Raw genomic sequence first — 13,924 nt, 5'->3', positions numbered from 1 at the left:
CATATCTCCAAAAAAAAAAAAAATAAAAAAAAATTTTCGACTCGATCGGCTCCCCAAGAAATATATATATATATATATATATATATATATATATATATATATATATATATATATATATATATATATATATATATATATATATATATATATATATATATATATATATATATATATATATATATATATATATATATATATATATATATATATATATATATATATATATATATATATATATATATATATATATATATATATATATATATATATATATATATATATATATATATATATATATATATATATATATATATATATACGGCTCTCCTGAAGAAGCGAGACCATAGAGAAAGAAGGTTCAAGGACAAAATAGAGAAAGACTGAAGATAAGGGATATTATGGATGGACAAGATGGATACAGAAGCAAACTTTCAGGAAGTTAGGCTGGAAAGAGGACAGGTGGGCTGGGGGAGGGTTAATGTGGTAGAATCAGTGTCATTGTTAAGTAATGGTTTCTCTTTTGGCATGATTGGGCAAAGGACATCTTCCTTTTTAAAAGTCACATAACATTTTATAGCATTTGAATAAGTAATGGACTTTGGCTGGTAAGTAAGAGCAATAGTTTCAAGATGAAAGGTGAAAGAAGTGTAGACAACTATTTGTGATAGTTTATGATGAAATCGATGCAGATTGTCAAACACATACTTCCTGGATACACTTGGCTGTGTCTGGCAATTTTCTCTGTTTGTTTTTTAAATATCTGGAGTGTGTGAGTGAGAGATGAATGTTTAAGTTGGTAGGTTAACTGGAGAAAGAGTAATTATGCATGCTCTAAAGGGAGTTGCAAACACAACTGCATTGTTTCGTCAGCAGAATATTAACCCATAATCGAATGGACATTATTGAGCGTGTTGCTGAGCGTTCATCAATGGCAAAGAGTTAGGGTCATCGTTAATCCCACAGTGCTGTTCCTCCACAAAAGTGTCCTGCTTTCTGTCCGACTTCTGCCGTCACACCAATGAAGAGCTTCAGCTGTCGAAGGGTCGTCATTTAATTTCAAGAGGTGCCTCGTGCTGCATCTCTACTTGCCAGTTTGTACGATTCCCGCATGGCTCTGTTCTTCAGAGATGAGTCCTGGATGAGTCAGAATTCATAAACTGACTGTTTCTGGGACAACCCGTTTTAATTTTGTCAGAATAGGAGTGATTTGGTGTCATTGCCATCAAGAAAGTCATGTGTCTACTTCTCAAATGTCATATATATATATATATATATATATATATATATATATATATATATATATATATATATATATATATATATATATATATATATACATACATACACTTACATATATATTGTTACGGCTGTGGAAATTCGCATTACACCATAAAGGGTCCTCAGGTGAGATATATCGGTAAGTTCATGTGTAGTTAGCCCAAACCCATTGTATAGAGTGAATATATGTGATCCATTCGGGCTGTGACGCTTCAGTTAGCCATTTTTCTTTTGCTGTAGTTAATTTGGTGCAAAAACAACAACGAACCTCGCCACAACCAACATCTCAACGATCACGCCATTCACTACACGACGCCACCTTCCACAACTACGCTACCACATCTTCGCCACTCCCCATTCAACGAGCACCGTGCGGGCGCGTGCAAGAACAAAAACCAATAACGCTTGTGGGGTTTTCCCGCCTGATGCTTCCGCCTGAATCCCCCCCACCACGCTTGGTGTGAAGGGGAGGGGTGCGGCAGCTCGCTCCCGATTGGTGGATGCACAGCGTGAGGCGGTCGGAGTGGGGGCACGCCCCCTTCGAGAGCTTTCTGGAAACGCCTCAAAGGGAAGTGGAGACAGAAATGAGGCGGGGCAACGGGGCGGAGCCGGCCCCTACAAAAGGCGTGGGCGTGAAGAGTCGTCGTGGTTGGTTGGTTGTTCCCTTGTCCCGGTTGGAAGCAAGAGGCTCTTGGTTCATTCAAGCGATTGACAAAAGGCATGGACGTGAAGGTCGACGAGAACGTCGTTCCTTTTCCTGTTCCCTTGTCCCTGAAGGGGAATTGTGGAGAGTTGCGGTGATCGTCCCTGGTCGGAGGTTCTGTTCGTTCGTCCGAGCTGTCGGGCGGACGACACGTGCAGGCGCGCGGCACGAGCTCGCGGACCACACCGGAGGGACTCGGAGTTACGGTCGCCAAGGACTTGACGCTCTCAGGGAAGTCGAGACTTCCATTTATTTTGGGTTTTGTGTAAACGTGTGTGTGTGTGGCGCCAGTCTGGAAAAGTAGAACTGTTTAAGTGTTGTAATAATTATATTCGGTTGTAGCTCTGCATTGTGTCCTTGCTTTTGTTTCTGTGCTTTGATTGTAGACGTGTATGAAAACTGTTGCTGTGTAAATTCGTGCTTGTCTGTGCGTGTGTGTAATCAAGTGCTTGCTTGTCCCATTGTTCCCCCTTTTCGTTTCGTCTTTTCCTTCAATTGAATCTCCATCTTGCATCACGTAAGGGATTAATAGTGGGTTTTAAAACACCCGGTGAGTAATCGGAACCGTCAAGGCCGACGATAACTCCCCTCGGTTATCCCTGTGATACGGAACGAATCGCTTAAGCAGTTCGTGCTCGGAGTCGGCCTGTGGCGTGGTCCCATCCCTCGGCAGATTACCTGCGCGGGTACTTAGGTATATCGACATTCGGCGATTCACCCTATTTCGCGCGGGTAGACTGCGGACTGAGTGGTGGTGGGGTTAAACCCCCACCCGTAATTGGTTTCTGGCGGTAGTCCCAGGAGGGTCACAACTGAATTGTCCGTTCCGGTGGGTGAGGCGGCCGCCATTTGAGTCAAGCGGCCGATCGCACGCTGGACGGGCCAGAATTCGCAACAATATATTTGTATATATATATATATATATATATATATATATATATATATATATATATATATATATATATATATATATATATATATATATATATATATATATATATATATATATATATTTGAGGTTTCCCGCCGGCGCGTCGCCATGAGCACGACCCTTGATGAAGCAGTGGGGCCGTCTCGGCTCGATCGCCTGGAATTTACAGATCGCTGGCCCGGGTAAGTCAGGGTTGACGGGTCCTGGTTATTTTGGACTGAAATACGCCAATGGGGAGATCACGTGGGGTAGGGTTAATTGCCAACTTCAACCTACCTTCGTACCCACGTGATCCAGCTACCGGGGTACTTCACCCTCGGCGGAACTTGTACGGAAGCGATCCGCTGAAGCGGCCCGTTCCGTGTGCGTAGCCGAGCGGTGATATCGCCGAATTCCGCCGGCCCGATTATCTTGTGACCCTTGCAATGGTCGACTAATCCCTCACACGCACAAACAACATGCTCAGCCAATGAAGGAAATGACACGACGAGCTGAGTACATTTAACAATTGGGGTTTTATTACAAATAAAAAGGGAATCGTTCGGAGCACGCAAGGGAAGATTTATACCGAATAAAAGAAATGCAAATAATATACAGCACAGGCACTTATGCAATTTTACTACTTACAAGACGGGCACCACAAACAGACACACGCACACCCAGACAGAAATGGACCCCCTGGGTCTTTAATGGGACCTCCAACCCGGAGGACAGTCAGGCTGAGGGTCAGGGTAGCTGGCTACCTGTCCACGAGCGCGCAGCTGGACGTCCCCTGGTCGTGAGACTGGTGTCGCCATCCCAGCCTGGCGGAAGGCGACGACGCGAAGCTCTGGGGCCGGGACGAGGTCGTTTCAGAAGCCAAGGTCATGAGCTGGGCAGAGAAGAAATGGGAGAAGACAAGCAGGAAACAAACGACCCCGAAAATCTCCTCAGAACAAACCTTGTATCGGCCCCCTCCTGCTCAACGAATGCTTCTCTCCTCCCCACTCGCCCTCCCATTGGACCGGAGGCCCCATGTGACTCCTCGTCCGCTCCCAATTGGACAGGCGTGCGGTGGGCGGGGCACTCCCTCCCTTGGGCGGAGTCTTCAACGTCGGGGGGGGGGGACATTCGTAGCTCTGCCTACGGCCTCTCCTCAGACCGCATGGTTAATGGCGACGGTGCTGGGTCAGAGGCAGAGCGCGGAAGATGCTGGCTCCCCGCCGATTGGCCACCGTGGCATGGTGACATCACTTGGACCCGCCCCTGGCACAGGAAGCTGAGCAACATGTCTCTTCAGGGCTCCGCCCACCCCTACGTCGGCCAGGGCGAGGTGAAGGAAGCGAGGCGAGGGTGATACGGTGTGGTCGGCGGTGCAGTCGGTGGTGTAAAAATAAAAGAAAACCTAACTATGCTGTTAAAGAAAACCTAACTATTAAAACAACTTCACAGCGCAGGAACATTTAATTACCCATTAGACCAGGGTCGGGACTCTAACTGGCAACATGTACTTACCGATATAACTGAGCTAAAGGAGGTGAATGTTGAGTGCGATAGCTTTCCAAATCCACAACAATATATATATATATATATATATATATATATATATATATATATATATATATATATATATATATATATATTTACTTTCTCATCTCGCCATTTGACTCTCGAGGCCATGTTGGCTTGCTGGTGGAAGAACGATTCCGGTTGATAAACTGGCAATTAGGCGATCGCTCATGCTTGCCAAATCCTCGGAAGTTGCGTGTTTTTCCATGACGGGCCTTGTGAAAGCAAAACTTTGTTCGGAAATCGACTCCAGACTGTGAACTGCCTGGGAACCTCGCACCGATGGCATCGTGGGCAGCGGTGACAGCTTGTTCTTCATTCATCAAAGGTCACAAACATTGTAACCAAATTTTGGTGGTTCGTGCACCATAAAATAACGAACAAAACAAGATGGGTTGCTCCTTCACCTCTCTCGAAAATGCATCTGACAAAAGTGGTTCAAGTTGGAACCACTTTTGTTTATACTCGTCACTGAGTTTGCATGCACGTGATCATAAAGATGTTACGTCATTTTTTTTGAGGTGTTCTCCAGCTTTTGACGCACAATTGTTCCATTGGAGTGGAAGCTTTCATTTGCTTCCAGCTTCGAATTATGACGTGTACATAGCCAGTGCAGGATGTCATTCTTAATCCTGAAGTGTTGTTTGTTAGAAACCTCTCTACTTTCCGGTGCTTTTTTAAATACAAATGTCATTAACAGGCAGTCGTCGTACTGCATGCCGTTAAGTCTATAAATTTCAACAGGCTTCGTGCCATCATTCTCCGTTCCACCTTCTTCGTTTTCCCTTTTTCTGCCATCTTGATTTTTAACATCTGCACGTCGTGTGTCAAAGCAGGAAACGTGATTATGGATATTTGGTTTCCAACATTATCAACAAATTTCCTGAAAAAATAAAAATTTCGTCGACACACATTGCAGCTCTTCCATAAACTAAATTCCAGGTCAAGTCGACACACTCTCAAATATGTACTTGACTTGCCTTGTGTGATGTTTGATGTGCTCAAAAGCGAAGAGCCAGCAAAAACTTTTTGTTTGTTTGTTTTTTTAAAAGTGCGATCATCTTCAACCAAGGGCCTATAATGGATGCACAGTCGGCTTCCGCCACCGATTATACTTGCTCTCACTCCAGTCAAGTTGCTCTTGCCGTTGTCAATAGTTACTCCCACATTGTCATGGTTGCCTGAGAGCAGTTCTATGCTGTACGAGCCAAGCTTGTTCCAAATGGTGAATTGCCTCTAAAAGTGTTGCGCTTCACGTGCTTCCATGGTGAAAGTTGCCATTTTTGGGGTTGTTATAAACACTGTGCACAATGCATTGAGGAATCTACAGCCCATTCGCTCGTGTAGTGGGAGACTGTATGTCTGTCCGTCTCGAGACTGTCCAAAAGTTAAATGTATAAATTGTTTGTGTCCTAACTTTTTTTTTACCGTTTCAGATTTTGCCATTAAATTTTCAACAAATCTTTATGATGATAATATGGAGAACACAAATTAACTCGAGTGTTCATCGAACACCTTACCTCGCACAGTCTTGAGAAAAGTGACGTGGGAAGGGTCTTTTAAATTCTTACCGATGCTGATGCAAAAACAAACAAACAACAAAACAAGTACATTTTTCATTTTTCTGATTTTGATATGGTGTTGATAAGTTGGTGCAGTTAAGTGATTCTTCTCCATTGAGTGATCGGGCGAAAATGATGAACAGTGTAGCACAATTTCTCAAAAAGGTCTGGACGAGTTATGATCAAACTAGGCGGATGAGTTCGGGTTCGGTAGCAAGAACAAGCCGATTCGATTTTGGTTCAGGTCTGGATCCAGATCCAGCCTACCAGATGAGGTTCATAATGTAAACTGTTCAGCCTGGAGGAGGTATGCGCTCGACCGAATGCCGTTCTAGTTCAACATGTTGCAGTGCTTGTTTGTGTCCTTCGTGACATCCCTAAAATCAGTACGTTTCCTGTTTGGAATGATTTTCAATTTTGTTTTACTGCCAGACAGGTAGACGGAGTAAAATAATTATTATACTCCTCTGTGGGCATGCATGCTCAGGATCAGAGTCGATATAATTTCCCACGTTCATTGCCAAAGTACTAACTGCTAAACTTCAGGTTTGTGTTCCGATTCATGTTCCACATTGTTACCTCCGCCACCGAAGGTGAACGAGGTTATGTTTTCACCCCTTTCTGTCTGTCTGTCTATCTGTGTGCAGGATATCTCAAAACGTTTTGGACAGATCCGGATGAAATTTTGTTTACAGGTTGGGTATGTGACAAGGATAAACTGATTAGATTTTGGTGAAGATCCGGATCCAGATCCAACGACCAGAATTTTTGAAAGTGATTCTTCACCATTGAGAGATCGGGTCAAAAACGATATAGTACTGTATAGCATGATATTTCAAAAATGTATTGGGCCCGATATGTTCTCGTGGATCAGGTATTACGTGGCGGAGGTATGCGCTCTACCGAGTGTCCTAGTTCAAAATGTAACATTGAATTTAAATGAAGTTGTCGCTTGATCATCGACTCACGTCTGAAGAGAGACAGACAAAGTGAACCAATTGCTTCACCCCACTTTTCTCTTCACACGTGTGGCATAATAATTGGGTCAAAATGTCAAAGAACAATGTCAGAGTAAGTACAAACAGTCCTTTATTAGCTCGTCCGCCACGTAGCGCCACACGGCCGTGTTTTGTCATTGCTCCGTGTTCCTTTACTCTGTCCATCTTGCATGTTGAGATGCTTTCTAGTTTTTTCCATTTGAGCTTTTGTCATCATGTTTTCAACAAACCTTCATCATGAGAATATGGAGAACACCAATTGTCGAACACATGGTCTGGCAGCTCAAATTATTTAATTTCTTTGAATCTGGGCTTTTTTTATTTTTATTTTATTTTATTTTATTTTGAATAAAGTTTCATTTTGAGTTTTTTTTTTTCTAGTTTATAACATTTATTGCTTCCATACTCGTACAACCCACCATTGGGACTCCCACTCCTTCCTTTCTCTGTCCAATGCTGTTTTTTTTCTGAATTCGTAGTTTACATTTACAGTTGGAAGGAATTTGAGAATTACGGAAATAGCAAAGAATTTTGTGTGGGAGCAACCGTTAGCAAGCTCTCTCATCGTTATCAGAAGAAAACATTAAATTCAACATCGATGCCCTTAAGGCAGAGCAAAAGGAAGCCATAGGGACCGATTCACCTCGCAGTGATGCAATGCCGGCAATGCTGGTCCGTGGTGGGATTTCCCTGATCGTGGTCGGAAGCGATCGTTGTGGTCAAAGCTCATTTACTTTTGAGCAATTATAACTGCTTCTGTTTTCTGGAGGATGTACTCCACTGCAACTTTAGTTGTGTTGCCATCAGCTTGAAGGATGAAAGTGCAAATTAAAAGATTTCGATTTTCAGTTAACATATATATATATATATATATATATATATATATATATATATATATATATATATATATATATATATATATATATATATATACATACATTCTAAAACATGTTGGGGCAAAGCAAACTGTGTATGTTCGGGTCGATTTATGTTCAGATATTTGGTGTACAGCACTCTGTTGGTGAGAGGTGTTTGAGTCGGGTGGGGTTCTTCAATTGTGGATGTTTTATTTATTTATTTTCTCTTAAAAGTAGGGATCACCTTTGTGTGGACTCATTGTGAAGAATGAATGCCATCGCACGAAGCCATATCCGATGTTTATAGCTTTGTACGAATTGAGTAAATGAAAGGAAACATTCAACTGGATGAATTGGTCACGTGGACAAAGGCTCAGATCCAAGGCACTTCAGCCACAGTATGATGACTACCACTCTGGTTGAAACGTTGAACCTGAGCCCTTTTCCAAATGATGCGTTCATTTAGAATTGATGTGACCCATGCTTTACTTAAGTAAATGTCTTTCCCCAGCTCTCCCCGATTCATTATTATCATTATTGTTTTGTATATTGCAGACAAACACCAAGCAACCTCTGCACTTGTGCAGAAACAAACCTAAAGTGCTGGGGGATGAAGCCGAGTAAATAGCTGAAAGAGAGAAGACAGTGGCCGGAGAAGACATTTTCAGGTAGAGGAAGAGACATAGGAGGCCAAAACCTGTTGGGTTAGAGCAGAAGAACGTGTTCCCCCCCCTCCCCTCCCCCGAGGCCATCATCATGGAGCGAGGGGTGCGCTCTCCTCCAGAAGATGCGACCCAGCTCGGCATTGCACACGGAACGTCATGTCCTCGGAGTCCGAGGGCTGCAGAAGTAGGCCGTGCGCCTGAAGCACACGCCGAGGGAGCCAGGTTAACCGATCCGCCCAATGTTTTGCCTCCCACCGTGGCACGCGGAAACTCTGCAGATGCCCTGGGAGCTTTGCGGCTTAAGTTGCACGCTGCAAAACGGACTAAGAAACCACCTAAGAGCTTGGAAAACTTTATCTGCCGGCCTGCTATTAAGCTTACCATCAAGCCAGCTGGCAGGACCAGCGAGAAGGAAGCCTACAAGGAAGGAAGCTCCAGAAAGAAAAAGGTAGATGTGTGCGTGCGTGCATGTGTGCGCGTGTTTACACACTGACGAAGAAATGGTTGCTTTTCAATGTGTTTCAATATTCGTTCATTCAAGCAACTTGTTTCAGTATTTGTTTTTGAAATTACATATACAAGCAAAAATAACCAGGTGGACAAGTTTGTTACTGACCAAATGAAATACCTTGCTCATCAACAACTTAAACTGTTAGCTTAAACAAACGTGCATGGAACAGTCTGTGTTTCCCAAAGCATTTCATTACGTTAGGAATAAAATTGTCCAACCGGTTATTTTTGTGTTAAATAATTCCGAGGAATGACTGAATGGGTTGTCATATTGAAATCTATCCGAGGAATGACTGAATTTGTTGTGACGAGACCTTTTGAGGGTGATGGTGTTTCATTGACGTTTCTGTAAAGGTGTGTTGTTGTTATTTTATATCACTTACTATTCTGGAAATAGCACTCACTGTGTGAGATGACCGGCACCGGGATGTTTTCTCACAATGCTGCATTCTGATTGAGCCATGGGGTTTTGCCGGAGATTACAGGTGTCCTAATTTGTTGTTTGTGGGGTGGGGGGGGGTTGCACTTAAACGTTTTTACCTGGTACTTGGTTTTGAAATGTTATTTTATTGACATTTTAGTTTGTATTACTGCATTTATTGTGTGTGTGTGTGTGTGTGTGTGTGTGTGTGTGTGTGTGTGTGTGTGTGTGTGTGTGTGTGTGTGTGTGTGTGTGTGTGTGTGTGTGTGTGTGTGTGTGATTTGTGCTTTGTCGGCTCAATCCTTGCTGCTGCTCAGTGCAATAGGATTTTGGAACATTTACTCATCGCTCTGTAATGTTAAGGGCTCTTAAAAGTGTCTACATCAATTGCTGTTTGTTTCTTACTGTGGATGGAACCAATTTGACAGCTTGCTGATCTCGCTATGGTGTTTTGTGGGGGTGGGTGATTATGGAATGCTGTCGATCAGAGTGACTGCTGAGCCACTTATTTATTTATTTTTATTTTCTATTCAACAACATGTCAAACTGCCAACAGTTGGGGGTGGGGAGGGAGGTCAGGGCTTATGGCATGACATCAGGTATTGGGGCACTCACTGATGGTGGTACTTGTGATTAAATTGTTTTGCAAATGCTGAGCATTACCTGTTGTGAAGCTGTTCTGCATTCAACTGAACCATAATATATGATCTATGATTTAAACTTAAAGGAACAGTTTCTTCTCCACCTGACAGTTGTCACATTTTATTTGGTTGAAGAAGGATTGTTCCTCTTTTTTCCCCCACCTGTGGAACCAACTTCCACATCCTCTTCAATCCCATTCTTCCCTCCAGATGTTCAAGACAGCTGTTCACCTTCTTCTTTGATCGTCCCAAATCCAAAACCATGGTCTTTTCAACTCCCTTTAACCACCCTAACCCACCTCTTTGGAAGTTTGCAGTTTTTCTTTTGTCAGACTTTGCTTCTGCATCCATACCCCTCATGTCTTTCCCATACCCTTTATTTTTTCTCATTACCTCTGCCACCGAAGGTGAAGGAGGTTAAATTTTCACCCCTTTCTGTCTGTTTGTTTGTTTGTTTGTGTACAGGATATCTTAAAAAGTTGTGCATGGATCCGGAAGAAATTTTGTGGACAGGTTCGGTGTGTGACGAGGAAGAATTGATTCAATTTTGGTGAAGATCCAGATCTGATAATTTTTTAAGTGATTCTTCACCATTGAAAGATAATGCTAAACTTATATATGTATATATATATATATATATATATATATATATATATATATATTTATATGTATATGTATATGTATATATATGTGTATGTATATGTATATATATATATATATATATATATGTATATGTATATGTATATATACAGCTCTGGAAAAAATTAAAAGACCACTGCAAAATTATCAGTTTTTATCCCCCGCCACGTGGCGGAAGGGGGATATTGTTGTCACCTGGTTATCCCCCACCGCATGACGGAAGGAGGATATTGTTGTCACCTGGGTCCTCCGTCCGGCTGTCCGTCTGTCTGGCCGGCTGTCCGTCCGTCCGTCCGTCTGGCTGGCTGGGTGTCAACATTTATAGCTGAGTGCGATAACTCATAAACTATTCACCATATCGATTTGAAATTTGGGTTACACATGTACCACCTGAAAAGGAAGAAGCCTATTGATTTTGGGCATGGCCGGATCCAAGATGGCCCACTGTGGCGGCCATCTTGAAAAAAATGTTTTTTGTAATAAATGGAAAACCGTTTATCTGATTTCAATTATTTTTCAATGGTGGGGGATTCCCCATCTCTGATGGTATATTTCTGGTTTTACTATTTATAGGTATGTGTTAGAGTAACATGAACATTTTTGTTTTATTCTATAAACTACTGACAACATTTCTCCCAAATTCCGAATGAAAATATTGTCATTTTGAGCATTTATTTGCAGAAAATGACAACTGGTCAAAATAACAACAAAGATTCAGTGTTTTCAGACCTCAAATAATACAAACAGAACAAGTTCATATTCATTTTTAAACAACACGATACTAATGTTTTAACTTGGGAAGAGTTCAGAAATCAATATTTTGTGGAATAACCCTGATTTTCAATCACAGCTTTCATGAATCTTGGCATGCTCTCCACCAGTCTTTCACATTGCTGTTGGGTGACTTTATGCCACTCCTGGCGCAAAAATTCAAACAGCTCGGCTTTGTTTGATGGCTTGTGACCATCCATATTCCTCTTGATCACATTCCAGAGGTTTTCAATGGGGTTCAGGTCTGGAGATTGGGCTGGCCATGACAGGGTCTTGATCTGATGGTCCTCCATCCACACCTTGATTGACCTGGCTGTGTGGCATGGAGCATTGTCCTGCTGGAAAAACCAATCCTCAGAGTTGGGGAACATTGTCAGAGCAGAAGGAAGCAAGTGTTCTTCCAGGACACCATTGTATGTGGCTTGATTTAGGAGTCATTCACAAAAACAAATCTGCCCGATTCCAGCCTTGCTGAAGCACCCCCAGATCATCACCGATCCTCCACCAAATTTCACAGTGGGTGCGAGACACTGTGGCTTGTAGGCCTCTCCAGGTCTCCGTCTAACCATTAGACGACCAGGTGTTGGGCAAAGCTGAAAATTGGACTCATCAGAGAAGATGACCTTACTCCAGTCCTCTACGGTCCAATCATTATGGTCTTTTGCAAACCTCAGCCTGGCTCTTCTTTGCTTCTCATTGATGAAGATGAAGGGCCGTCCTCGCCGTGCACTTCACCCCAGCTGCCGTTTGCCATTCTTTTTGTAGGTCACTTGATGTCATCCTACGGTTGTTGAGTGACATTCGAATGAGTTGGCGGTCATCCCGGTCAGTGGAAAGTCGTTTTCGCCCTCTTCCAGTCTGTAGCTTTGTTGTCCCCAATGTCTGCTGCTTGACCTTGTTCTTATGAACCGCCGTCTTTGAAATTTTAAGGATGGAAGCAACGTGAGGCTCACCGTATCCCTCTGCCAGTAAAGCCAGAAATGAACCCTTCTTTTCCTCACTCAAAACTTTTCTTTTCAACTCTTTTGGCATGGTCAATAGTTTTTTTTTTTATTCCAATTACTTTTGAGGGACTACGAGCACTGTTTTTGCCATCCAGCTGGTCCTATTGCAAGAGGATAGTGATGACCACAGCAGTGGTTTTTATACTTTTCCTTGTTAAACAAGATTCGGTTCAGGTGATCACCGAATCAGTACCTCACTAAGTAGAATGAGGTGTGCCTGTGTTGGAATTCAACAGACACTGGAATGGAATGGCTGCCATACATGTGAAGATGCTGATTTAAATTTTTTTTGGAGTGGTCTCTTATTTTTTTCCAGAGCTATATATATATATATATATATATATATATATATATATATATATATATATATATATATATATATATATATATATATATATTTATATATATATATATACATACATCACGATATCTCAAAAAGTTGTGGATTGATTCGGATGAAACTTGGTGTACAGGTTCGGTGTGTGACGAGGAAGAATCGATTAGATTTTGGTGAAGCTCCGGATCCGACCACTATAATTATTTTAGTGATTCTTCACCATTGAGAGATCGGGCTAAAAACGATAGAGAGAATCATATCTCAAAAAGTTAAGGACGGATTCGGATGAAACTTGGTGGACACCTTGGGTGTGTGACAAGGAAGAATTCATTCGATTTTGGTGAAGATGCGAATCCGGATCTGCACACGGTGATTATTTAATTTTTAAAGTGATTCTTCACCATTGAGAGATCGGGCCAAAAACGATATCGTACTGGATAGCGTGATATCTCAAAAATGTATTGGGCCCGATATGTTCTCGTGGATCAGGCATTTACGTGGGGGAGGTACACGCTCTACAGAGTGCCCTTCCAGTTCAACTCTGCTGTTGTGTTCCCCTAATGTTTCTACTGTTGCTTTTGTTCTGTTGCATCCTGATCCATTCTATGTTCTTGCTGTTCCATGAGCCTCGACTTTGCATCCAATTTTTTTGGCCTTGGGTAAATGGCTTCTTTGTTTCGGAATGCAAAAACAATCAAACAAAAAAACAATCGATTGTCATAAAAACGACAATTGAATGTTTACTCTGATTGTTAGAAATTTCCCATTTAATTTTGGTAGATTGCTTAAAGGTCCCCTGACATGCAAAACTTTCTGGTGATTTATATATTAACTTGACGTTCCTAGTGAAGAAATCACCCATCTTTTTAAAAAAAAATCAAAAATTGGATAATTAGAGCAATATTTCACTCATTTATTGTGCTTTTCACAACTTGCTATGCCCTGCCCCTAAAAAAGTTAACTTCAGCGAATCGCAGCGTTGACGTCACATACAGAAACTCGCACAAGAGTGGAGTGACTCGAGATCTCTAAAGTCTAGACCAGCATTTCTCAACCTTT

The 13,924-nt window shown here is 42.1% G+C and overlaps 1 protein-coding gene across 7 annotated transcripts in view; it reads left to right on the top strand.

Moving 5' to 3' along the window:
* The window catches only part of LOC147020961 (histone-lysine N-methyltransferase ASH1L-like), a 134,880-nt gene that overhangs the window by 8,992 nt on the left and 111,964 nt on the right, over positions 1–13,924 (top strand). For 4 of the 7 annotated variants that reach the window (XM_085890689.1, XM_085890691.1, XM_085890688.1 and 1 more), the window contains exon 2: positions 8,433–8,990. The exons of the other annotated variants lie outside the window; for them this stretch is intronic. In XM_085890689.1, the coding sequence (XP_085746815.1) occupies positions 8,634–8,990 (357 nt within the window). In that variant the 5' untranslated portion in view covers positions 8,433–8,633. The remainder of the gene's footprint in view (positions 1–8,432; positions 8,991–13,924) is intronic. 7 annotated transcript variants of the gene reach the window in all.

Source organism: Eptatretus burgeri, chromosome 8, assembly GCF_056783735.1.
Source record: "Eptatretus burgeri isolate ZD-2024b chromosome 8, Ebu_testis_v1, whole genome shotgun sequence".
In the NCBI taxonomy this organism is placed as follows: Eukaryota; Metazoa; Chordata; class Myxini; order Myxiniformes; family Myxinidae; genus Eptatretus; species Eptatretus burgeri.
This window is presented reverse-complemented; position numbering and strand designations above follow the sequence as displayed.